This window comes from Malurus melanocephalus, unplaced genomic scaffold (genome assembly GCF_030028575.1).
Source record: "Malurus melanocephalus ecotype Western Australia unplaced genomic scaffold, MMel_1.1 scaffold_26, whole genome shotgun sequence".
In the NCBI taxonomy this organism is placed as follows: domain Eukaryota; kingdom Metazoa; phylum Chordata; class Aves; order Passeriformes; family Maluridae; genus Malurus; species Malurus melanocephalus.
The window spans coordinates 152,654-177,156 of NW_026623258.1; the positions used below are offsets into that span (position 1 = coordinate 152,654).

At 42.7% G+C, this 24,503-nt stretch overlaps 1 protein-coding gene across 2 annotated transcripts in view; it reads right to left on the reverse strand.

The window, feature by feature from the left end:
* EVA1A (eva-1 homolog A, regulator of programmed cell death) overlaps positions 1-24,503 on the reverse strand; it is a 132,367-nt gene that overhangs the window by 90,392 nt on the left and 17,472 nt on the right. For both annotated transcript variants that reach the window (XM_057390405.1, XM_057390404.1), the window contains exon 3: positions 10,623-10,766. In XM_057390405.1, the coding sequence (XP_057246388.1) occupies positions 10,623-10,766 (144 nt within the window). The remainder of the gene's footprint in view (positions 1-10,622; positions 10,767-24,503) is intronic.

Sequence of the window (24,503 nt, forward strand, 5' to 3'; positions counted from 1 at the left end):
TTGAAGTGTCTGTCTGAAGGGACATTAACTGTTTGGGTGTGGATGCTTTGAATACATGGAGGTCTTGAAAAGGAGGGAGGAAATGGAAGTGCCAGATGAATGTTAAGGAAAGTTTCCTGAAGAACAGGACAGCTGTGGTGTTAACTTCCATGGCAATATCCTCCACACTGTAAGGTGGGGTGCCCCCCAAAAAGTAATCTGTGCTGAGCAGACATTACCTAAGGAGCTTCTGGGGGTGTCTACTCTTAAATGCCTCACTGGCATCCCCGTGTCTAAGTGCCAGTGTAGAGATTACCAGACACTGAGACTGTAAAAGCCCATTCCTAAACTTTGATACCAACAGAAGATAAATATCCATGCCTTGGACCTCAGAGATCAAGCAGAAATGCAAGATAGTGTCCAAAGTGAGGAKAAAGGGTGATCCTATGGAATTCTGMTATATTACTRAAGKATGAAATAGGGATGGGTTTGTTCACAGGTAGTGAGAAGACACATAAATGTCAGCCTCCACACCCTGCCATTGCTTGGCCTCTCCCAAACAAGAACTTGAACTGGAACAGCAAAAATGTTTTTTAGTGATACTAAAGAGACTCAGGTTGGTCATCATTCAGCTCTTATAAATCACAAAAGTCACATAAGGCACAGCATGGAGTAGCCAGTCCTCCCTGCCTTGGCCATGTAGGAGTAGTGGTTTGACCACAGAGAGCCACAGTTCAGGTTCAAAACAGCAATAAATTAGAAATTATCTTGCCATATTCTGCTGCTTTCAATTCATTTCATATAATCAAGGATTGGGCAGGAAATACTGCACAATGCGAATTCCACTGGAGAACAAAGCATGCATCTACTCATCTAACAGAGTCAGCCCAGGACACGCATAAATAAACCAGTTGATAGTTCTTAGGTTCAGCTGCCATGACACAAACCCCTGTGTAAACGTCTCCACACCCAAAACGAGATGAACACTTTCCCCCAGAAGTTTGGCTGGCCCTGCCTATGTAACCACKACATCACTCACAGCAGAAACACTGCTTAACAAGTGAGTGCATCGCACAACGATCCTTGCCAAGGCCTGTAGATCTGGTAACACTCATTACTGCACTTCCCAGCAATTAAATACACATTTGATCATAGAATCATGGAGTCATTAGGTTGGAAAAGGCTCCAAGATCCTGGAGTTCAATCATTAACCCAAACAAATGTACCACTAAACCATGTCCCTAAAATGTACCCATGCCCAWGTAGCTGTCATCAATGGGCTACAAACATCCCAATTATAATGATTTTCTATTACAGCAACAGCTCACAAACCTCAATTCTTCCCAGAAACACCACCACAGAGGTCACCTATATTTGTATCTTTGGTGGCTTTCACAAAATTGCTATTATTTCTTCTCTTTGTCCTGATCTTCTAATTCTCTTTTCATGGTCAGGAAAAAATTTTCAAATTTTCATTTTCCAAATTTTTATTTTTCAAATCCCAGAAGATTTCCGGTTTGTTTCGCATTAGAGTGGAGAAAGAGCAGCTAGAAACCACGAGGGCAGTGGTAGGTGCACAGCAGAGAAATGTGCACATACTGGCAGAAAGACACCAGCTGTGAATCCTTCTACAAAGGGTGCAAGGAAATGTCATTGTCTTGATACATTTTAATAAAGGGAAGGCATATATACAAATATATATATGTATGTATATATATAATATAAATGTGTGTGTGTGATCCATGCAAATATATCTTAATTGGTCATGGTGTCAGAGGCTCCCTTTAAATTTAATCTAATGAGTGTTTCACTGAGTGTTTCACTGAGCTGTCAGCAATCTCCAGCAGCCTCCAGGCACGAATGAGTGAGCATCAAGGTGTCAATGCTTCTGGCATTAACCTCAATTAGGGGGAGTTAGGGCGATCAGTGATTCAAGGGTCAGCCATTCATTGCTGAGACATTCCTCTGCCTGCAGCGGCAGTTTCCTGCTTGAAAAAGGCTGGCAGACTGGCTGCCAACCTCCTCACCAGTAAAGAAGTCTCATAACTGGCAACATCGCTGTTAATTACTATATTTGAAATCAGTGCAAGTTTTTACAGGCATGGAGACACTACAATAACCTTATTTACGAGGCTATTCAGTGAGGTTCCTAGGTAAAAAAAAATAACCTGTGGTATTAACATTATAAATATCTACCACTTACTCATGGTCAGAATTTTTAAAGCATCATTAAGGGCATCAATATGACAAAAAATAGAAAGTCTGTACAGCAGGCTTAAACTTACAGAAAAAAAAATTCACCACATAGGTAGCCCATGTAACTTTAATTCTGCTCCACTTAATTTCTCTCCAGAGTTCCTGAAAGATTTCCTTTAGACATATGACATTCAGATGCCATCTTGCACAATCATTCTCAAAYAGATCTGCTTTCCTGGGATGAAATCATGGACAGATAACAAGTGATTTTGAGGTTGTAMCCTGCCTGTTCAAGTGTGGAGGTCTCAGACAGCCTGGCAGAACCCTCCAGATCCACTTTCAGGTCTGAAATCCATTCTGTAGATCACAGATTGATGTTCAGCCTCAAGGAACTGTGCATATTTATGCCAGAGGAAATCATTCAGTAAGAAAATCTGTTTAGTAACCTCAAAGTTGCGCCAGCCACCATAAAATCTTGGTTATGTTACAGTCTAGCATTACAGTTACTACAGTAGAAACTAGAAGTCCATTATAAAATATATAAACTTCTAAATTTATAAAATATCTAAAAAATACCAGAACGAAAAATAAAAGTCCCACCTGCCTCCTTCCCATCCTTGCCAGCACCACTCCACTGCAACAAAYTAACGACCCTTCCCTGCAGATTTTTCCTGTGACTTTTAGGCCATAGTCTTTACCAACTAAAACAAAACAAAACAATACAAAACATAGAGATAAAAGGAATAAAGGTCTCACATGCACACACCTTATGAACAGCAGAGGTCAGGGGTTGCAGAGTACTTTAGCTAACTCTTTATGGGACTCTTTTTTGATTGCAGAACTCTTTATGTCTCCCAGAGTTGAAGGACTGCAGCACCAGGCTTGCAAACGTTGCCTAATTGTAAGGTAGCACTTGTGTTACAGCTCATTCTGCTTAAGAATCATCATGAAAAGTGTCCTTTGAACTCCTTCTCTGTTTCCTACAGCCCCATCTTCCTCCCTCCCCATCCCCAAGGCGATGATTTTTATCTCCAAGCTTCCATTTCTCCTCTGCAAAAATCAAAGCATTTTCAAGCCTTTCCCTGGAGGTGACAGCATTACCTGTTCCTCCTCCACCTGGGATGCAGAGCTCTGCTCCCTCAGAATATTTATTTATCCCAATCTGTGTCAGACAGGCTCGTGCTGCCCTGGTAATRAAGAGCTGCTGTGTCTGGGCCAGCCAGGGCAGGTGTGTTCGGACTCTCCTKGGTTGATTCATGTCAAGCTACAGGGAGATGTGCAGAAAGCAAAGACAAACGGGAGCAGCACATTGACAGCTGCCAATTACCTGACTTACCAAGGTCCATCTTAAAACTAATGAGGCTGTTTGTGCCATGTTTCACATCCCTGTGCAATCACTAATGATAAACAGAAACAGCTCTTTGTCCCTGTCCTCCTGGTGCAGGATGGCAGAGCTGCTAAAGCCTGTTATTAGCAGGTATCTCCAAGCCCATTGGTAAAGCACGTGCCCCACTCATTTCAGCACTGCTCAGCAAAAGAGATGGCATCTTGCCTTTACCCTCAGGTAATCCATGAACTCCAACAGATCCCAGCCATCAATCCAAATTATGAGTCCTCTGACTGATGGGTTTCCTCTTCGCTTCTCTCTGAGATCCAGGAAATCGCATCCACAAAAATTGTTAAGTCATTATCAAAGGTGATAAAGTCACAACCTCAGAAATCAGAAAATGTCAGCTTTGAGCTATGTAGCCCCCATCAGGGTGCAGTCTTTAGTCAGACTGTCCCTGCTTTTTTAACAGGCTCTGTGAAGTATGACTAATCCTGAATGGGAGGTCTACGCTTCTGMAAGGAGAAACAAACTCCTTGCTTTTCCCTCTCCTGGATGGAAATGAGGAGAAGTCTGGAAGGAAATTCAACAAGTCAATTTGCTTGCAGAAACTGGTAACAGATGTTACACCACCAATGGAAATCTACTCTTCCCCCTCTCCCATGCCACCAGCTACAATCCTTGACAGTTTAGAACAAATCTGTTCTTGAGAATCAAAGTCCATGAGAAGAACAACCAGCTAGTCAAAGAAGTCAGCAAATATGTTGACCCTATCCTAGCTCCTGGAATCATTTAGGGAATTAATAAAGATGAAATGAAGAAAATGGACCTCAATCCCATSCAAAACCAATTAATAGAAAAATCCCTCTCCAAACCTAAGTGTAGAGGGTGATATAACCTTGAGCTGAGGGGCAAGACACCAAGCTGCTATTTGAGAACTTTTTCAGCCTTAACAGTCCCGGCTAGAGGTAATTTCTCAAGAACTTAAATACACATCATGTTCCTCTCTTACTTGGATAAACTTGTAAGAGTTGGAGATCCATCAAACAGTGGGAGTGGAAACCAATAAATTTAAGGAGAAAACATCAGTATTATCATTACATGGTAATGATAATTTTGACCAAAACAAGCACCTGCATAAGAACACAGTGGTTGAAAGCATTTAACCAGATCATAAAATCATGGAATCACAGAATGGTTTGGGTAGGAAGGGACCTTACAGTTCATTCAGTTCCAACCCATCCCCGCCATGGGCAGGGACATCTTCCACTATCCCAGGWTGCTCAGAGCTCCATCCAACCTGGCYTTGAATGCTTCCAGGGAAGTGTTYCAGGTGGAKGYAGATGTAGATATCTGCATTRTAGAGGCTCTACATGTAGATAACAAAATGTCTCCTTTACAGTCAGTACAGGAGAACTGTCACTTCAAATATGCAGTTCATCTCTTTCAGGCACTTACTTTAGGATGAGATGATTTGTACCTCAAAAGCAGCTGCTTCGCCACATTACCTRCAAAAAGAATTTTTCTCAGATGGGAATGTCTACACTATAAATCTCTGTGGCTCATATGTCTGCACTTGGTCAAATGAATCCCACTTCATGAATTTTTCAATATTTGTAGTCATTACATGAGGATTAAATAGCTTTTTTAAAAATATAACTTGAGGAGAAGCACAGGCTTGCTACAAAAATTACTGAACAAACTTCTATTAACTTAGAAAAATAAGACAAATTATTTGAATAGATGTCCTAAACTATCTCTGAATTCAATGTCTTGACAATGAAAGTAGCCATATGGAATTATATCATATCACTATTCTGTTCTTAATTTATTTAGTAGGTCAAATCTACGTGGCCATGAATTTCAAATCTACATGTCTGTGGGTTCTGTTTTACGGCATTTTTCCAAGAACCCCAGTTAAACAAACATTATGAGACATTATACATTCAGTGGAACATCCCTAGAGCTAGATTGCCTAAAATGTTTATTTGCTTGTAAACAGCTTTTTTATTTCAACTTTTGAAGAAAGAAARACTGCATTACACATTCTGTGTCTGTCTTTCTCTAGAAAGACCCTGCCTGCATTGCCCTGTTTCAAAGGGGTGTAAAGGCTTTTGTTTTTTCTTGGAAGTCTGGAATTGTTCCTTTCCTATTTTTGGCAGATCTTGGAATTGAGTTTTATAGCAACAGAAAGAGCTTTTGCAGCGATAAAAATACATTTTCTACATTCATGAATTCATAAATTTTAAGAGCAAAAGGAACCATTACATTCACCCAGCCTGAGGCATTGATAGATTTACTGCACAGGAGCTAATGGACCAGAGCACAGTCCCTTTGAGATGACAGGAGAGAATTTGTGCAGCTTTTTTGCCTCTCTCCTCATCACCATCATGAGGGCAACCACCTCAGAGCTGCCTTGTTTAACACAGACCCTGCCTCTAGTCCAACTTGAAAGAACATTTGTTTAAACACAACATTTTACAGAAAGCCAGGCTGCTTTCCCAAGCACTCGGAGAAAGCAAAGGTCAGCACACCCCCACCACCCCAGAGCACCTCGAGCACCTCTCCTTGACCCCRTTTGGTCTCCCAGCAGCACCAGGCACCCCAAAGCAACATTAACTTCTGTCCCTGAGCTCAGGCTTTGTTCTTTACCTGCACAGTTCTCTCGTTGGGATGTGAAGCACTTGGCCCCTGGGACTCAGCTTATTGCCTCATAAAGCAGGATGGCAGGATTATTAATGTGGCAGAACTGCAGGATTTTCCAAGCAATTTATGAGTTACCATGGCAGTTCATTAGCTCTCAGCCCAATGACCCCTTCCTGGCGAGCATGAATCAAGCAGGAGGCACGCACACATCTAAATGTACGACAGATTTTCACATCAAAAACACATCCAAGGCCATATTTCCTCCATTTTGTTCAGCACATGTCCGACCGCAGCACTAAAAAGTCACCAGTAATCAGGACTGATAACCAACCCACTGAAACACGTCTAGACACAAAGAAATCCACAATCCCCAMCTTTTCCTTATATTCTCATCATCCTTTCTGATGGATGCCTGCATTTAAAGAACGGCAGGTCCTTAGCAGAGGGTTTACATTTGCAGCCTGCATGGACTGCACAGGGAAGCAGGTCTGGCAGTGGGGACAGTGGACACTCTGAATGGCTCCCTTAACTTTCAGTGCTCAGAATAAGGTTTCACTTTACACACAGGCAAGCCCCTCATCCCCAYTCAAGGAAGGATTTGAGAAAATATTTAACTTTCATGGTAATTATCCATAGGTCTTAAAATAAAGCACACACTTCAATGCTTCCTTGAGTSCAAGTGGCACTGTGTACATGAAAAAATTCTGCAGGTTTCAATGCAGTGCTCAGTCAGCACTTCAGCACAGGCCAGAAAAAAAGTCTAGAAGAGAGGAAAGAGATATAGAGAATTAAAGGGAGCCTTTGATGTTAATAATGGGACAATTAAGAAAATGAAAAGGTCAGGAGCACAGTCAGTTTCATTGGTAAGTACAAAACCACTATCAAGCAGATATTATAAACACAATGTTTTATACCAAAGAAACACAGAGACAAAGGGAGATATTTGGGGGAAGAGGGAACAAGGAGAGAAAGATTTCTAGTAAGTCTTCATTACATTATTTTTCTCAGTTGCATTAACGCTGTTTTATTTTCATTTCTTCTCTAAGATTTTCAGGGTATTTTAAAGAAAAGGCAGAGCTAAAATTTTTATATCTGCCTCTCCTACTGCTGCCATACTCAGAACTCAACCTCACCATGTTTTATGAGCTTCCCAGAACGAACTTGCCTTTTCCTTTTGAAAAAATAATTAATGTATTTATTAGTGCAGTAATGGGACCCACATACTGGAAAATCCCACCTTCCACACCATTTACATTAGCTAAATCTGGCTTTGGGCCAAAATTTTGTRTTTCAGTCCTGCCAAGGCTCAGGTTTGGAATGTTTTAACGTTGGAGGGTTTTTCATCTGTTTCCTTGGCTGGGCTAATGGGACCCTAATGCACACAGGAGATCTCTATCACAGCCAAGGTGGTTGTTTGCTTCAATCCTCTCACATGTACACACGAGTTGGTGGCGTTTCCCTCTCAGCTCAGTGATGCCAACAGGCCTTGAACTCACAATGCAAAGGGGTATAATTTKATATGGAGAACTGATGACTTGAGACATTCCCACTGGCTGGAGTGATTACAGCCAATATTTTAAAAATATACAGCTGGGCACAAAGTTAGATGACACCTTTGTTTAAGAACAGATTCATCAGCAAAATCATGCGTGTCTGGCAGGAACTGTCATGTCCAATAAAACATGGAACCTAGAGGAATGAAACTCCAAGAAATAGGGATATAGCTTAAAGAAAGCAAAGATGTTGCCTCATCCATTTACCTCTTGGAGATCTGGAACAGGGCTCAGCTGTTCTTCTCTCRGAAGAACAGTGTGGACATGATGACCTGAGAGACCTTGCAGATGTTCTTCTGTCAGGATTGTAAGATGAGACACCTCACCGGCTCTTTACTGGGCATTGGTCTACACAAACACCACCAGCCTACCATGARGTCCATCTCAACTGTGATTTGTGCTAACAACTCATGAGCTTTCAGTTAATATTATCTTTTGTCACCTCATTAATCACTTACTCAGTAGATTTTTTTCATGATTTGCTATCAGAAGAAGACATATTGGTCTCTTTCCAGCCCTTGCCATGCTTTAGCACCAAAAGCACAGCTCAGCTGCTCTGTCCCCACAGTTACTGAAGTTCTTCACATGGGAAATATCTGCATAGAGCCTCTCCCAACCAAATGGCCACATCCATCAGTGCTCTTGCTCTCACCACCTCTTCTGAAGCAATGCAGCAGGTCAGTCACACCGGCCAAGGACACGTGGCTGTTCTTCTCACAAGAGCAGTGACATGGTCCAAATACTGACACGTGGCAGGACATTTCTGCCAGTCTGGCAGAAAGGGAGCGACAGAGAGCAGCAGACTGACTGCACTGCCTGATCTCAGACAGTGATGAGGAGCAACAAAATTATTTGAAGTAGCAACAAAAAGGGTTGAAGTGACATTTACAGAAACCCATTTGTACACCCATCACATTTCCCAAGCTATACCAGGATCGCTGCCTCTTTCACTGCTCTCCAGGAAASAGCAGCAAGGGAATACATGTTTCCAAGTGCAAGAGGTGGGGAACAGGGATATGTCTTGACATACGGCCTTTGAGAAGTGCAGTCATGTCCACTTGTCACAGCCTGCCCCTTTTCACTCCCACAGAATTGGTGAAAACAGGAGAGCACTACACCAGGAGCCATAATGTGTGCAGCTTTATGGAAACTTGAAACAGAGACAGCAAATGGAAGGTTTTCTACACCACTATTGTTCTCTAAACTTTAAAAATACCAAATTGCTTGTTTTTATCATTTCTTCTAAAAGAATTCCAGGAGATAGTTCTGTCTGGCACAAGCACACAGAACTGGAATTTAATTTCTTGTTTATTTCATTTTTGAAAGACTTTGCTCTTTGAGGCGAGAAATATGTGTCTGTTGATCACAAAATCCAGCTCAGAGACATGTCTGAGATCATGGTTTTGAAAAGGAGTCATGGCCACCTTCAAAGGATGAGGCAGATTTCACCCACAGAAAAGCAAAACATGCCATTTTGTGATCTCAAGCATGACTCATTTCCTGATGCAGTTAGGCTTGGACTAGAGAGTTAAGGTCAGATTAAGAGATCATTTGTGCCTTTTGTAGTGGACTTTGAGACCAGGACCACACTGCCAGAATATGGCTGTGGAGGCCTTTGAAGGAGAAATCCTCTTGGAAATACATCATGGGGCTCTGTTTGTTTTCCCTGGATTTTTGAGGGATGGAGCTCCTGTTTTTCCTGCTGCATTGCCTTCGTTTCTGTCAAATCCCCATGAGGATAAGCTTCTCTCCAGTCTTTTTATGAGAAAAGTGATATAAAAACATCACTTTCCTGACTAGAAAATTCACAGGGCTTTGCATGAACGGCCTTACTACTTCTTGCTGCATCACTTCAAACAAAACCCAACCTTTCTGCCTGTCCTGCCAAGTGAAACAACAGCCAGATGAGCTCAGAGCCTGATGCTCCTGCATTAATGTCTCTGCTCTTCTACCAAGCTGTAGCCACTACACAAAACACTGTAGTGACTGTCTCAAATGCTTTCTGTCTCACTCAGCATCCTGCAGTTACACATAGAGTGTGACCCACAGATCCACTGTTGTCTGAGGGCACAGAGAATTTCTCCTTTGCCACGTGCTCTGCTGTCTGCTCAGCACCTTCAGTACACCACCAAAATTTCCATATTCCAGATGGATGCAAAGAGGAACACAGAGAGAGAGAGAGACCAAGCTGATCCTAGCAACAACTATGTAAGCAAAACCCTGAAGGAAATATTTTCAAATATGTCAGCTACAAATGACCAAAATGTCAACACAGTAAGACTGATGTTTTTACACTGCACAGCTCAGACAGGATCAACTTTTCCTCTGTTGCAAAATAAGGTGACTAGTCAGGTAGGAGCACAGTGTCTGATCAACACTATGACCTAAGGTCCCAGTTGAGAGCTCCAACTGTTTGTTTTGTTTTGTTTGGGATTTTTTAACAACAGTATTTTGTTAGAAAAATTGTTGCACTGGTTAGATGAAGATTTTGGGAATGATTTTCTAATATCACTGAGTCGATAAGTATGGATTGCTAGTCACCTGATTCTGTGATAAAAAATGAAACACAGAACAAAGTAGTAGGTATCCTACTGATAACCACAGCTTTGCTGCAGAATGCCAATGTTCAGTGTGTAAACATCCAAYCACCGCCAGATATTCCTGCCTTGAAGAAGCAGCTGAATGAGTTAATAAAATATCATTTCCACTTTTTTTTTTGTTTCTATCAAGCCAATAAGTACAAGAAGTGCCAGAATTAAACCACTCTGGTGATTCAAAGCCACCCTTTGTGGACCAAATAAGAATCACCATGAGCCAATTGGAAGTTCAACAACTTTTTGCATCGTGTTTTTCTCCACACACCACTGTTCAACAAACATACACCCTAGTGAGAGTTACAGTAAGAGGACTTTGTAACTTACCACAGGTGTAGATGACATTAAGATGCTTTTGGATGCCTGGGTAACAAGGATCTCCAAATTCATAGGTGCTRGCATATATGCTGCAGCTTCTTTTCCCATGACAGCGCTTGATCATGAGCTGGAGAGCAGTAGCTGACTGACACTCTAAAAGGGAAAAATAATACTACTTGTGAATATTCATCCATTCACAACAGAAATTACCCAAAAATAATTTACCAGATGCAGACTGTAAGAGGACATACAAGATTTCCATATTTAAAAGTCTTTGTATTTATGTGGGAAGGTGTATCTGGCTCTAACACATCACCAATAAATTGAAAAAACACTGAAGAAGCAGAAACCCCCATACATCTATACAAAGAATAGTGCAAATAAAAGAAGTTTAGTCTTTGTAACACCCAGAAGAAGTGTCTCAAATCCCCCTCTCTGACCCCTGCTGAAGACAGAGGTAATCAGCATCCCTGTTTGCTCTTAGGTGTTGTATGTATAAATCTAATCCCATACCATGAATTTAGAATATGAGAAGTTCCAAAAGTATTTTCCCAAGTATTATTTTCTACCAGACGGTTTTGCCTGTTTTCTCACCTAGAGTAAGCACAATTTTCACAGACGAGGTCTTGAGCTTTTGGGTGCAAGACTGCCAGTTTGCTTTCACTGTCCAGCCAGGASCAAGCTCAGGAGGAAACTGGCAAGGAGACATTTGTTCAGCATGAAATTGTTGCTAGAAAGAACAGGATAGCTACAGAGAATGGAATACAAACCCCTTCAGGTCACTAATTTGGAGGCAGGGGAGGAAGGGAAAATGAACCTCAAAAGGTACTGAGTGCTAGAACCARCACAACAATAAAAGCCATGATAGACACAGGAAAGCCACAGAAAACCAAGCCTAGAGGGTAAAATGTCTTTTTTTCTCAAATCAAAGGCAGCATTTTATTTCACATGCTGTAAATGACAAAAGAARGCTCCGTGTGAACATTTTCATATTGAACCACCCAAACTTCCATAGCAGATTTCTGATCCAATGAGTGTCAGAGGTTCCAGTGGAAACATCTGGCATGCAGCAATGCTGATCCATTGTCTTTTTTTGAATGTCCAGTYAGAGAAACTCATCAAATCTAAGCGCTGCAGAGGATTTCATGGAGGGTGCCTATTCTTTTTATTTGTCATTGTTCTCACACAAAATAGAGAACATCCCACAGCTTTCTGCTCGGGGGCCTTGCCCTGTGGCACAGGAAAATACCATATCCATGGCGTGTGCAGAATTACCCATTACTGGTCTTGTGAGAGGCACAACAAGCCTTTTGCACCCAACATTCCCCAGCCTTTGGGACATTCCTCACGTAGRAATACGTACACACTAACAAACTACAGGCTCTGCTTTCCACCTTCACAGATTGGATTGACTCCTTGTGCCAAAGCTGAAGATTCAGCACACTGAAAATGCTTCTAGGAGTTTTATTTGCCATATACCYTCACACTAACATTGATAGCTTTTCTAGCCATCACTAGTCATGTCCTGGTATTGATGACCTCCTTTCTCCCATGCAGTTCCAATCAGGCTATGGTCTCCATCCATATTGATTTTAGTAGCAGAACCTGTGTTAGGAAATCAAAGGGGGCTAAATTGTGGACACACCTTTATTCCCTTTAAGTGCTACCCTGTGTCTGAGRATGATTTTGCCAGCTAGAATTACTCTAAACAGGTATTACAGCCTGAGATGTAACAAGGTTAGTCAGTTTGCAGAAGGCTCCCACTGTATTTTGGATGGAAAAGCAGGAGTATGTGGTGGAGGTTTAGTTGCATGGACATGAGGTCAGCCACCACAGGGCCAGGCAGCAGAGTCTCTCTCACTGTACCCAGTACAGACCAGATGATGTGTCCATGGCAGGTGAGCACAATCTCCATGTTCCCTTTATCAGATAGTAGCTGCATTATTTTTTCCAGCCCTATCCATGATACACACCGAAAATAACATCTCACAGTGCCCCCAGGGAGCTGTGGGACCCTGCTCCAGACCCTTCACCAGCCCAACAACTGATGCAGATGTAGCCTGAGTTATAAGAGCCTCTTCCACAGAGCCCAAGACACCCAGATTCATCCAGGTAGCTCCATCTGCCAGAGGAGGTCCAAACACTGCAATCCTTTGTGGTATTTTAGCTGTCCCAGGTGCAGCCTGCGCTGTTTGGGTACACATTCACTGGTAAATTAAACTTACCCTGAACCTTCTCTGTCCCCGAGGCCAGCTGCAATAACACAACCCACAACTGTGCTGTAAAACACTTATTGTCCAGATCAGAGTGATGATACTCAGTCTTTGTCCTACAACCAACCCTCAAACCACCCCTGGAAGTGTTCAACACCAGGCTGGATGGGACTTTGAGCTTTCCACTTGGTCCTAGTGGAAGGTGTTCCTGCCCATGCTGAGGGGATTGGGATAAGATGATTTTAAGGACCCTTCCAACCCAAACCATTCCWGAATTCGGTGATCTTCTGGACTGCCTAGAAAAGAGTTATCTGGGCCAAAGCAACAAACCATGCCCTGGACTATCTATAACTTCACATTACAGATCTAGTTCCAGCATCTGTGCTCTGACCACTCTAGTGTACATGTAACCCTGGGTACCCAGCTTCTCTGGGCACAGACCAGGCCACCACAATCACAAGTATCAGCAGTGAAGTTCTCAACTCTCYGATTGCCAGGCTGCTCCAGCTCAACCCGCACCAGCCAAAATGAACAGAAGAGTAGAAGGGACTCTCTATGCTTCAACTACAGGTGAAGATGAAAGCCTCTCATACAGAAAGTAGGGCACCAAGATTGTAAAAGCCTCTTTTACATGGACTTTTTGCAAACTTTAGTATCAAAAATATATCCACAGGGAAACATCRCCTGCTGGGACTGCAGCACATGAACCATCCAATAATTTAGCTGAAAGCAGTATCTGAAGCCTACCCACTCCAACCTCCTGGCCAAAGAACAGCCAGCTTTGATGTTACATCAGGTGCTCAGGAATTTGCTCAGGCAAGTTTTGATAATCTCCACAGAGAAATATTTCCCAAACTCCTTGGACACTTGATCMTGGGCTAAGCCCCTCTCCAGGTGAAAAATTTTTTCCCTGTGTGTAATCAGGTTTCTATTGCAGCAACTCGGATGCACTGCTTTTGGTGTTTATTTGCTGTTTTTTTCTGTGTGTCTCCAGGAGGAGTCTTCTGTAGAACCACCTATTCCTCAGTAAACAGAAACAAGATCCCATCTTGAGTTTTCTCTTCTGGAGACTGAATAACAGTGTCCCTCAGCATTCCCCTCCTATGCTGTGCGCTTCAAATCCCTGACCAGCATGGTGGAGCTTCACTGGATTTGCTCCAGTTTTCCAACACTTCTCTTCACCTGCAGAGCCCCAAACTGGATATTTCAGTRTTCCAGTTAAGCTGTAACAACTGCCCTGCCCAATTTGGTACCACCCACAAACTCTACCCCATTATCCAGGTCATTACTGAAGATTTCAAGCAATCTCTGATTGTTTTTAAGTGGCTGGCCATTTCAGTAAGGCATGGTTGGAGGTTTCTTTTCCCTGGCTCTTGCTGCAAACAGTCACAATTTAGGCAAGTCTTACGGTTTTCCCTGACCTTCAGACCCTAATGAACACCAGAATCTGGTGAACGTAGGAGTGGCAGAAAGTCATCTGAGGTGTCCATGTTACAAGATCCAGCCAAACTCTACTGACAACAACATGGTCCCACATGGTAAATCCAAATACTCTTCTCATTTTCCCCATGGTAAGATCTGAGCCATTCTCTTGGAAACAAGAGAACATATTTTTCTAGGCCTGAAAAAAAAAAATGGGATCAAGGCACAAATTCTGACCAACTACTCACTTCAAAGGCTTCCTTTYGCTCACAACAGAGAATTTTCCCTGGGTTTCCCTCCACACAATTTCTAAGCAAAAGTGCCTTGTGTATTCCCATAAATGCCAGGGCAAGCAGCCTGYAGTGTTTTGAGGGAGTACTACACCAACACTGAAATTAACTTTGTCTCCYGTCTTGGATTTCTTGGTCTGTCAACACGTTCATCCTCCACAAACACATTGAACTGGAAAATGTAAGAGCAGCAATCAAAACCTCTAAACGGGACCATCTTCCTTACATACTTCAAAGGGTTTGTGATAAGGAGTTCATTTAGCTGGATGCTAAAATGTCATATTCAAGCATCTTTACTCCCTCACTAACAAGCACTGAAGATGTCAATAGTTCATCGGAGAGGCGGCTGAGTGATGGATGAGACTACAGCACCTTCATAAATCACAGTCACCACYGTGTCATTTGGAGCTCCAGAAGGGACAGCGTGGTATTTTCTTTTACCCCTGTGTCTCAGGCTGAAAAAACACTGAACTTCACTCCTGTTGGATGGTATGAAGTGCACGTAGGTGATTTAACTTCCAAATGTAAATAAGTCCTTGGGGAGCTCACTGAAGTGAGAGCTCCAATTAGATTAGTAYTTCTTCAGAAGGTGATTCCAGGTCAGAAATTTTCACCTCCAGGTGCCCATCCTCAGAGCTCAGGAAGGCAAGAAAACAGAGGAGTTTCATCCATAAATTGTGCAGTTAGCCTGCCAAAAAGATGCAGGGAAGCCAAGCTGAGCAATGTGGTGCAGCAGAGCTGGGACGTAGTCCCCTTCAGCTGGCCAAATTCATTTTTTCAAGGTGTTCAGAAGTGGGAGACTAGACATGGCACTTATTGTACCAGATGTCATGCTCATTCAGGGCWACATTACTGTTGGACTTAATGATCTCAGAGGTCTTTTCCAACCTTAATGATTCAATATTCTATGATYTTCTTTCTTCTGCTGTTTGTTAGCTTGCTAATGCAAATTCCAAATGTTTTATGAGATACCACCCTGGCACCAGCAACAAACAAGTGATTCCATGTGTCCAAGATGTGGGAAGAACGCTCACAAATGCCAACACCGTATCACTAAGTCTGAGGTAAGCACTGCTAAGCAGAGCCAGGCCCCTGCCGAGAACCTCTTAAAGCCCACAAAGCTCAAATCCCACRGTACAGCAATAAAAACTGCTTTAAGACCTCATGGATGATAGAGARCCCTCTTGGAGAGGTCGGGCCACAGTTACCCTTGGCTTTCATTAGTCTTGGATTGCTTCAGTACCCTGCCAGAGAGCAAATATGAATCCTGGCTATGGTGAAACTTCCACATGTGAAAGTGTTTAAAGGTATCAGCTGTGCTTTTTGAATATGGTATTTTCAGCTCTAGTTGGGGCTGTGGGGGGAGTGAGATCAGTTCACTTTATTCTCTTTACCTCTGGCCTCACTTTCTAGAAGCTGCACGTCCCTCCAGCCTTGCTCCTGGTACATGGTGAATTCCCTCTCCCAGGATCACTTCACAAATGCAGACCAGTCTAAGCCCTCGGTGGGTAATTCATCTTACCAGTTGCATTCAGTATGATATAACTCCTTGATTTACTCTATCAGACCAGCCTCTGTCAGGGTAAAAACCCAAATCAGACCAACAGAGCCACGATGGAGGATTCTACCAGCTGCAGCTTGCAGACAGCATTGTCTTTAAAATTGGAATTGGTCTCAGTGATGTAATGTCCATATCATCAAGCTCACCACAATGAATGGATTTTAGTCAGTCTGAGGCTGTTTCCCAGCATGACTGTTTCTTTATTGCCTCTTCCTGGTGAAAAAAAAAAAAAAGATAAACTGCCTATTAATCATATCCTTAATTTTGGTTACTCAGTGTTACTTATTTTTCTCCAGTAAGGGTGACACATTCAAATCTGAAATCTGAGCCACACGTTGCTGCTTTTGATTGCAAAACCTATCTGGGTTTAAAAGAATGTTTCCAAACTCTAATTTTTGCATTTTGGTAACTCTTAGATGCTGTGGTGGCAAYTGGAGCCTCTTCCAAGGCAGCAGCCATCACAGATGCATCCACAAACAGATTTAAAGACTGAGTTTTGAGAAGGGTGACTAATYCCACAGTGAAGCCGGGTGTATTGCAGATGTTTGAGAACATCTGTTCATCTCTTTATCTGCTCATGATCACACTCACCTGGCACAGCCACACAGAGCCTGAAAAAGTGGATTCCTGCACAGATGAGACAGGCTGTCCAGAGCAAGCAGGACCACACACAGCTGGACAGGTGAATGTGTTACCATCTGTGAAGCTGCCAGGTTAGCAGTTTTCCACAGGCTGTCCATGGATCTGGAGAGGCAGCAGCACATGGAGCTCAACCCAATACCAACATGCATGGACTTCAAAAAGAAAGAAAAATGGAGCCTGAAAAAAATCTCCACCTCCTCTTAAGAGGATGAGTCAGATTCTCTGGGTCTCTGAATTTTCAAGAAAAATGGGGCACTCATTCTACTTTTTTCAGCCAACAAACACTTTGAAGTATCAAAAGGACCAAATGATTGGCCATAATTAAAGGCTTCAGAAAGGGAATCACTGCCTAAAATACTATTTCCAGCCTATGAGGTTAGTGATTAGGAAGTGGAACAGGATTGGTGGTACCTGACCAAAAGACAAATTCTGTGAGATRCTTTGGCTCAGTGTAAAGTCATCAGGAGCAGACACACATCTCTAAACCATCAACAAGCTTKCCTTGATATCTTTTGAGAAGCAGGTGATAGGATCAACTTAAGATAAGTTTTCCCTTTAGGGAAGTAATCTACAAACAATTGGCAGCTCAAGGAGGACCCTCTTCCCAAGCAGAGGACAGGATTTTTMTTYAGGATTTTTCTTCTGTTTTCCTGCTCAAGAGCACAAGAGGAAGTTACTTGCTGGGACCTMTGAATCCAAGAGGATGGAATGAAAGATGGAAGATGTAGGAGTCAATTAACYAAGAGGGGAAAAATTTAGTTCCTGCAAAGAAAGCTGACAGATGTCTGATTCAGTTCTGTGGTTTTYCACTTGTCTGCCAAAAGAGAAAGCAAAAATGGAATGGCAAAAAGGACACAAGCAGGAAGTAACTCCAACCTTGCAGGTGAGGAAACTGCCTGAATTCCTTCATGTTTTACCTGGGAGTGACTGCCTCAATCTGCTAAAGAACTTTTATCATAAGCAGGACAGAAGGAAGCTCTCCTGGTTTGGGGCAGTTTCTCATATATTTTAAAGATGTTCCATTAGCTGTGGTTGATACAAACATCAGCTCCTTCACAAAGGGGCAGCTGCTAGAAGTGCCTAAACCTCTGCTTCAGCCAAAATTAGCCATCCAGCAGCCTGTGAAGGAAGTCTTCACAGAATAACAATGAGTCAGTCTGCACTCTGAGCAGTACATCAAACCCCAGGCATTTTCAACTTAGCCCATGCCCATTAAGTTTGATGTTCTCTTTAAAAGCCAGTGCAAAAGACTGTTCATAAAGATGGATTTTGTCCACTTTCTCTCTCAGGCAGCAGCCTGGGGAGGTAATTTCTCTATCAGTGTAAAACTGTCACACAGTTTCATTTGGGGTCAACTGAAATACACTGGATTTCTCTTCCTTGCCATGGCACACAAGCCCCTGTAGAGGACACATGAAGTGATTTGGGTTCAACAAGGAGTGTGGACAACAAGAGGGAGAAAACCAAACTACAAATACTTAAGTATCCTTAAGAGCAACCAATGTGAAGACCAACCAATGTAAGACTGCCCTAAAGCAAAAAAGGAACAGAAGCAGATKTGTATTTACGTGCATAGGAGATGCTCAGGAGCAGAAACCCAAAACAACGAAAAGGTGAAGTTTCCTGCTGGCATTTTTTAAATTACAAATGCTCAACATCATCATTACAAATAGCAGCAGAGAATTYGCCTTTGATACAGCTGTATATAGAATGTATGTCTTGCACAATGTCACTGAAAACAACTGGCTAGAAAGGAAATCTATATCCAAACAATAGAAGGATGTGCAGAGAAGGCCAGCTTTACATTAAAAAAGTATGTTTTACAGAAAGAGAGAGAAAAATTAGTCACCACACAGTTCATAAAACTTTGGAAACTTCAGCAGTAGGCCAGAAAAGAGAAAATTATCTTTAAAGAAACCAATCACATTTAGAGACTGCAACTAAAAGATCAATTACAGGTTTAATTATAAATCCTACAGTTACAATTAGAAATGCTTGGTTTATTAACATGAACTTAAATCATCTTTTCACTTTTGTATCTGGAACCAGATACAATATATAAAATATATGAGTCTCCAGTTTAACAGGGACTGACTCAGTGTGCAAAGCTGAGCAAATTAATAACATTTCTCGGGTTTGGGGGCTGAAGTGAGAATGTGAGGACAGCTCCAAACATGGCTCCAAGGAGTCTCAGAGAACAAAGAAGTTTTGGTGTGTCAATGACAGTTAAATTTTATTCTTCAATTTGCAACAGAGTTGATCGTGGGCTGTGAGGTATTCAAGATAAGAAGCAAAGAAGGTAAGAGCTTTAGCATCACTCAGCAGAAGACAGGGTCTTCTGCATCTACTGTTCGGTGAAGTACTCAAGCTCATTTCTCCTTCCTCATCATCACATCCCAAAAAAGCCTTTTCCTGATCGTGGGGTAATCAACAAGTGCCTAGACCTAGGCTGAAGCAAGGACTGAATTTCAGAAGCTGCAGRACTGGCCCCTTTTCTAAAGGGATTACCCAGCTGACACAGCCTGCAAGCCACTTCTTGTCCTTGGTTCCTAAAATAAAGCATGGCGTGCCTGCAAACTTGCAGGTTTCACATTACCTTTGTTTCTCAGGCTCAGAATTCACCATCGTGGCAATTTTGCAATATTCTTGAGTGACATCTGAATTATTTTAAGAGAAACTTTATCAGTTTTGAACAAGTTACACTGGTTTTCATTCAGAGAAACCCCATGGAAACAAATTGAGATGCTACAGATTTAAATCCCCTAAATTCTGCCCCTTTATTGCTAGGATTATATTTTGAGTTTGCTTTTAACTAATAGTTGGGCAACAGGCATCTTTTATAAGATCAGCCACTAAAGAAGTTGATATTATTGATACAAACACCTACTTCTTCAAATATCATACAAATAGCATCACAGAGCCTGCTAGTGCTATTTAATACTAGTTTCAGAATTTTTAATTAYAATCACTGCATGGGGTCATACTACACTGTAAACAGCATTTCAAAACCAACGTGAACCATGGTTTAGAGAAAGATCTTGTGCAGACTCACATTTGAATGGACTTTTTCATTTTTTTTTTAAATAGCTATTGTATGCATATAAAACTAACTTTATATAAATCATTTTTATGGCTCTATGGAACCAAACAATAGTTGGAGTTTTCTAGAAACAGCTGTAAAGTGATTTTAATTACCTCCTGGCGTTTTGAGACAAAAAGTGAAACACATAAAGTATCTAAAATTGAAAATCAACTTTCTGAAAGCAGGCCTTGTCCCACTTTAACTCAGCATTCTAAATGGGAACTGCATTTCAATTTAAATTTAATAAGGTATGATATGTGAATTAAACAGCAACTGATATTTATGTAGCCTTCAGATTTGGATACTTGTGGGTTTTATTGCCTACAAACATATTGGCCTCTAAAAACATGTTCTTAATCATGAGCTGTACACATAATAAAGTAGTTTCTGCCCTGAATGTAAATGAAGCATACACAGAGTCACACCTAGGGGAGGGGTGCTTTGGAAGCCTGGTGTGCTCTGCAGAGAGTAATGACAGGGTCTGACCCCCCAACTGCTGCTCATCCCCCAGACCCAGCACTGCAGATGCTTTAAAAGCCAGACAGGGAAACCAGGATGAAGCATGAGAGTGTTTCAGCCACTTGGATCCACTAAAGTTTGGCTGTGCTCCATGGCATAGTCTGACCAGCACAGATTTCCATGGATATCCCATCCTTTCCCCCTGTCCCAGTCACCCTCTGCTTCCCTCATCAATGCCAGGGGGAATGATACTCCTCATTGGTCCAGATCCACACTTTAGAGGCTTTTTATTTCTAAGCATTTTACTTAAGACTAGAGCACAGGCTCAACCTTGTACTGACAGAAACAGGATGGAAAATGGCCATGAATGGTGAGGCAGAAAAGAGCCAGAAATGCACAGCTGGAGGGGCAGCAGTTTCTTAAAGCCAGCTCTTGAGCTGGCAGGAACATRTACCCTACAATAAAATGGATTTTTTACTGCATGTATTTCATATTCATTCTCATGCTRGATCTGATCACAGACAAACAAACTAGAAGGGTCCATTATTTATATGGTGTAATAAATATTTATATGAGGACTCTGCTTCAAGTCATACATGCATCTGCATTAAGAGGGGGAAATCAAAACAAACTGGGTTGGATCACCTTCTGTCACTGCATTAGAATGAAAAATRCCAGGGAATGAGCACCTAAAGCATTTGCTCATTTACTGAACTCCTTCCTCTGCTCTTCCATTATCAGATCTTAGGAGTCAGAGAGTGCCATGACCATCTGAGTTTCCTCAGGGCTTTGTAAACACATTCAYTTTCCCCCTTTACAGTGGCAAAAGATAGAATTTGTATTTTAAGTGACAAGGACATTTTGATCTCAGCAGAGCATTCAGCTTAACCCACACCGCAGGACCCAGAGCAGGGCAGGGGACCCAGGGTTCCCACGATCTTGCCCCGACTCCAAAACCAAGCCCAGATTCCTCCTACCCAGRATGAGCAATTAAATTGCTTTGGGCTTTTTGTATACATGATGGAGAGAGACAGGGTCCTTGAGAAGGAGTCTTGGATCCTGTGTCAGAGGTCAGCTGAGCACGTCCATCTCACAGTCTATGGATCAGGGGGGAGCTACTGTAAAAACGAATAATGTGAGCAAGCCAGGTGTCCTGAATATGACCAAAATATTGCTCCACTAAGCAATAAAAAGGGTAATCATTTTACATCCCAGTTCTTCCTCCTCAGTCTCCTAATTAGATCACTACCTTGCACTCAGATAAATGTAGGAAAAGGCCATTTTTTAAATTGCTTCTCTTGGAACAAACAAGCCACTTGGAGATGCARGCAGAGGCAGCTGTAAACAGCAGGAAAAAGGGGCAAAGGGCTCACTTGGCTGAGGGATATTAATGGTTCATTGCTTGTAAATAGCCCTTTCCCCAGAAACCTCCCCATGCTCTCTGCACACGCTGGCAGCAAAGTGGAGCCTTTATTAGGAGAGCTACAAATAAGGTCAAATTCTTTTAGGAGCTTTTCAGAGTTCCCAAGGCATTCARGGAGGGGTCCAGCTGTTTGCAGGGGTTTCCCATTACGGTCAGAGACACAAGTTTCAGCGTGTTTCCAGTTAAAAGAGGATCCTGGCAGATTTCCACTTTAACATGACAGGGACAGGATGGAGTTCTTCACAATAATTTTCTCTTCACAGATGTTTAATCACATTCGTATAGACATTAGATAAAGAGAAAGCATGTGTCTGGCATGGCATGGCATGGCATGGCATGGCATGGCATGGCATGGCGAAGTATGACCTGGGGATCTTTCACCACCCAAAAGCAGCACAGCAATACCTGGGTTAAAAGGACTGAAACACCAGGATACCTCAGAACTCACCTGAGTGCCTAACGGAGAACCCAGGGAATTCACCACTACTGGACTTCATCTCCTCAACACTTCTACAGGAGTATAGGGTCTTGTTTTTCAAGRCAGAAACAACACAAATTGAATTGGTTTACCTTAATATGCAATGCTCTATTAGGCCACCTCTCCTCTCCATCTTAGRCCTCAACTCTTTAAAAGCCTCACCTGTAGAAGCCGTAGATTTCTAAATTCAATCCAAATGTGCATTTTGTCCACAGGAAAAAAAAATTGAATCAAATTTTCTGAATTGTTTTTCATTAGGAAGAAAAGATAATCGTCACCACTTTTGGGGCAAGCATGACATCTTCACTCATCAAGTAGCTCAGGCTGATAAATAATCACTGCAAACTTGTGCAGGGCCTTCTTCCCAGCAAAAGGTCCTTTGCCAAGGCTCAGACTTGATACAAATCATCACTCCCACGAAATTCAAATAGAATAAATCTTCCATGCACAGAACATAGCTGGGTTCTGCCTTACAGGAACTGGATGCCTGACTCATACGGTCATGTTTGTAAGATCAGTTCATTGTGCATGTCTGGGATCAAAGGCTACCACGGTGCAGCCCTCCCCACATCGCAGGGCTGTGCAAACGTGCAGGGAAATGTTCTCCAGCTAGSAAAGCTTTGATTTATAAATTGTGATGTTTCCACCTGCTCCTGAAGGAACAGAGTTGCCTGCTGGGCTAGGCAGGCCTGTGAGAGGAGCAGTTTCTGGAGCAGGCTGGGGCACCCTGAGTGCTGCTCCCACAATCGCTCATGGCAGCTGGGAGCACAACCCGCTCCCGTCACTCCTGTAACCAGAGACACGACTGGGATTTCTGCAGGGTGCCATGGGAAGCACAGTGTGAATATGCTTTTTGCTGATTCGGGCTGGAGAAGGCTCCTACAGCAGTTTCTGTAGGATCTGTGGGGCCATGAGAAGTGCCAATTACAGCCACAACTCACCCTTCCATTCCTGCAGCCCTGAAGCTCTGCCCTGTTGGATCAGCTCACACATCACAGATGAAGGAAAGGTCATGATAAGCAGAGACTGCCTCATGCCAAGGGGATCAGTGAGCTGTAGCTGAAGAAAACTGGCCAATTTGTAGAGCTCACAAGGCCAGTTTGAGAATAGCAGGGCACACAGGCACTAGAGATCATATGGCATGCGCAGCTCAGCTGTCAGGTCCCACTGTTTGCTCTCCCTGCTCATGCTTCCCGTCCTGTTTTCCAGTGCCACATACCCTACTCTCAGCCAGTACGAGTTTTGTGACWTTGCATYTGGGCAAAGAAGAGTAAAACTTTAYRCTTTGTGGYTTCATGTRTAGTTTTGCTTCATGCTGTCACTGAGGAGGGTGTTSCTGTGCTGGTACCTTGTCCCTGGTAGGTGCCTGTTCCTGTTCTCTCAGCAAGGACAGAGGAGTGGGGTGTTCAGATCCAGAAACCCATCCTGTTTCACTGATTTGATGAGTTCTAACCCAGCAGCCCAACCACCACAGCACCCAGTGCACACACCCAGCCCATCCCAAACACCACAGCAGCAAGGTCTAGGCTGGCCTGCCCTACACATCTCTTTTGGTTTCTGCTACCTGGAGSACTACAGGAGCACACCCAGGAACACTGGTCACCTCAGGATACAGGAGATAACCTTGTGCAGGATGTTRACTCTGCTGCCATGCACCTCACCCATGGGCCTGGGTAGGAGACCCTGCACTACTCAGYTGTGCTGCAAGTGCTCAGATTTTCACAGCTGCAGAAGTGAGGCACTTGCCATGCTGCACAAATAACCTGACTGGCCTCATTCCACCTGTGGGTTTCTACTGACACCATCACCTGTGTATCATATTTCCAAGCACTCAGTTGACATGCTTCCCTCTGAATAGCATTTAACTCCTTAGGGGCATTGGATCAGCTGTGAAGGCAAATAACCCCAGATGCAGCTGAACAGATTCCAGCACAGGCAATAGCAGCAGATCAAGCTTCCCCCTGCAGTCTTCTCTCAAGCCTTTCCCTCTCTAGAGGCAATTCCTTTGGGAAATTAGTWAATTCCCTCTCAACTCTGCAGAGAAGAATTATGAGCAATGCTGAGMGCAGGATTTTGTGCTGTAACTGTTGCTTTTTCTGCCACAGCCTAAAATATTCAAAGYCATTTCACATTGGCTCAAGAACAGACAGTTCCAGTGAACGTTATTCAATTATTTATCTTTAACTCCTGACTGTAAGAGACTCTGATAGTATGAGAGTGAAGAACCTACTTGCAGATACTGTAAGCCAACCGTAACATGATGAAACTTAACAACTTGCTTTTTGAATTTGCTCCCTTGCTTTAACTTCAGTAAAAGTTT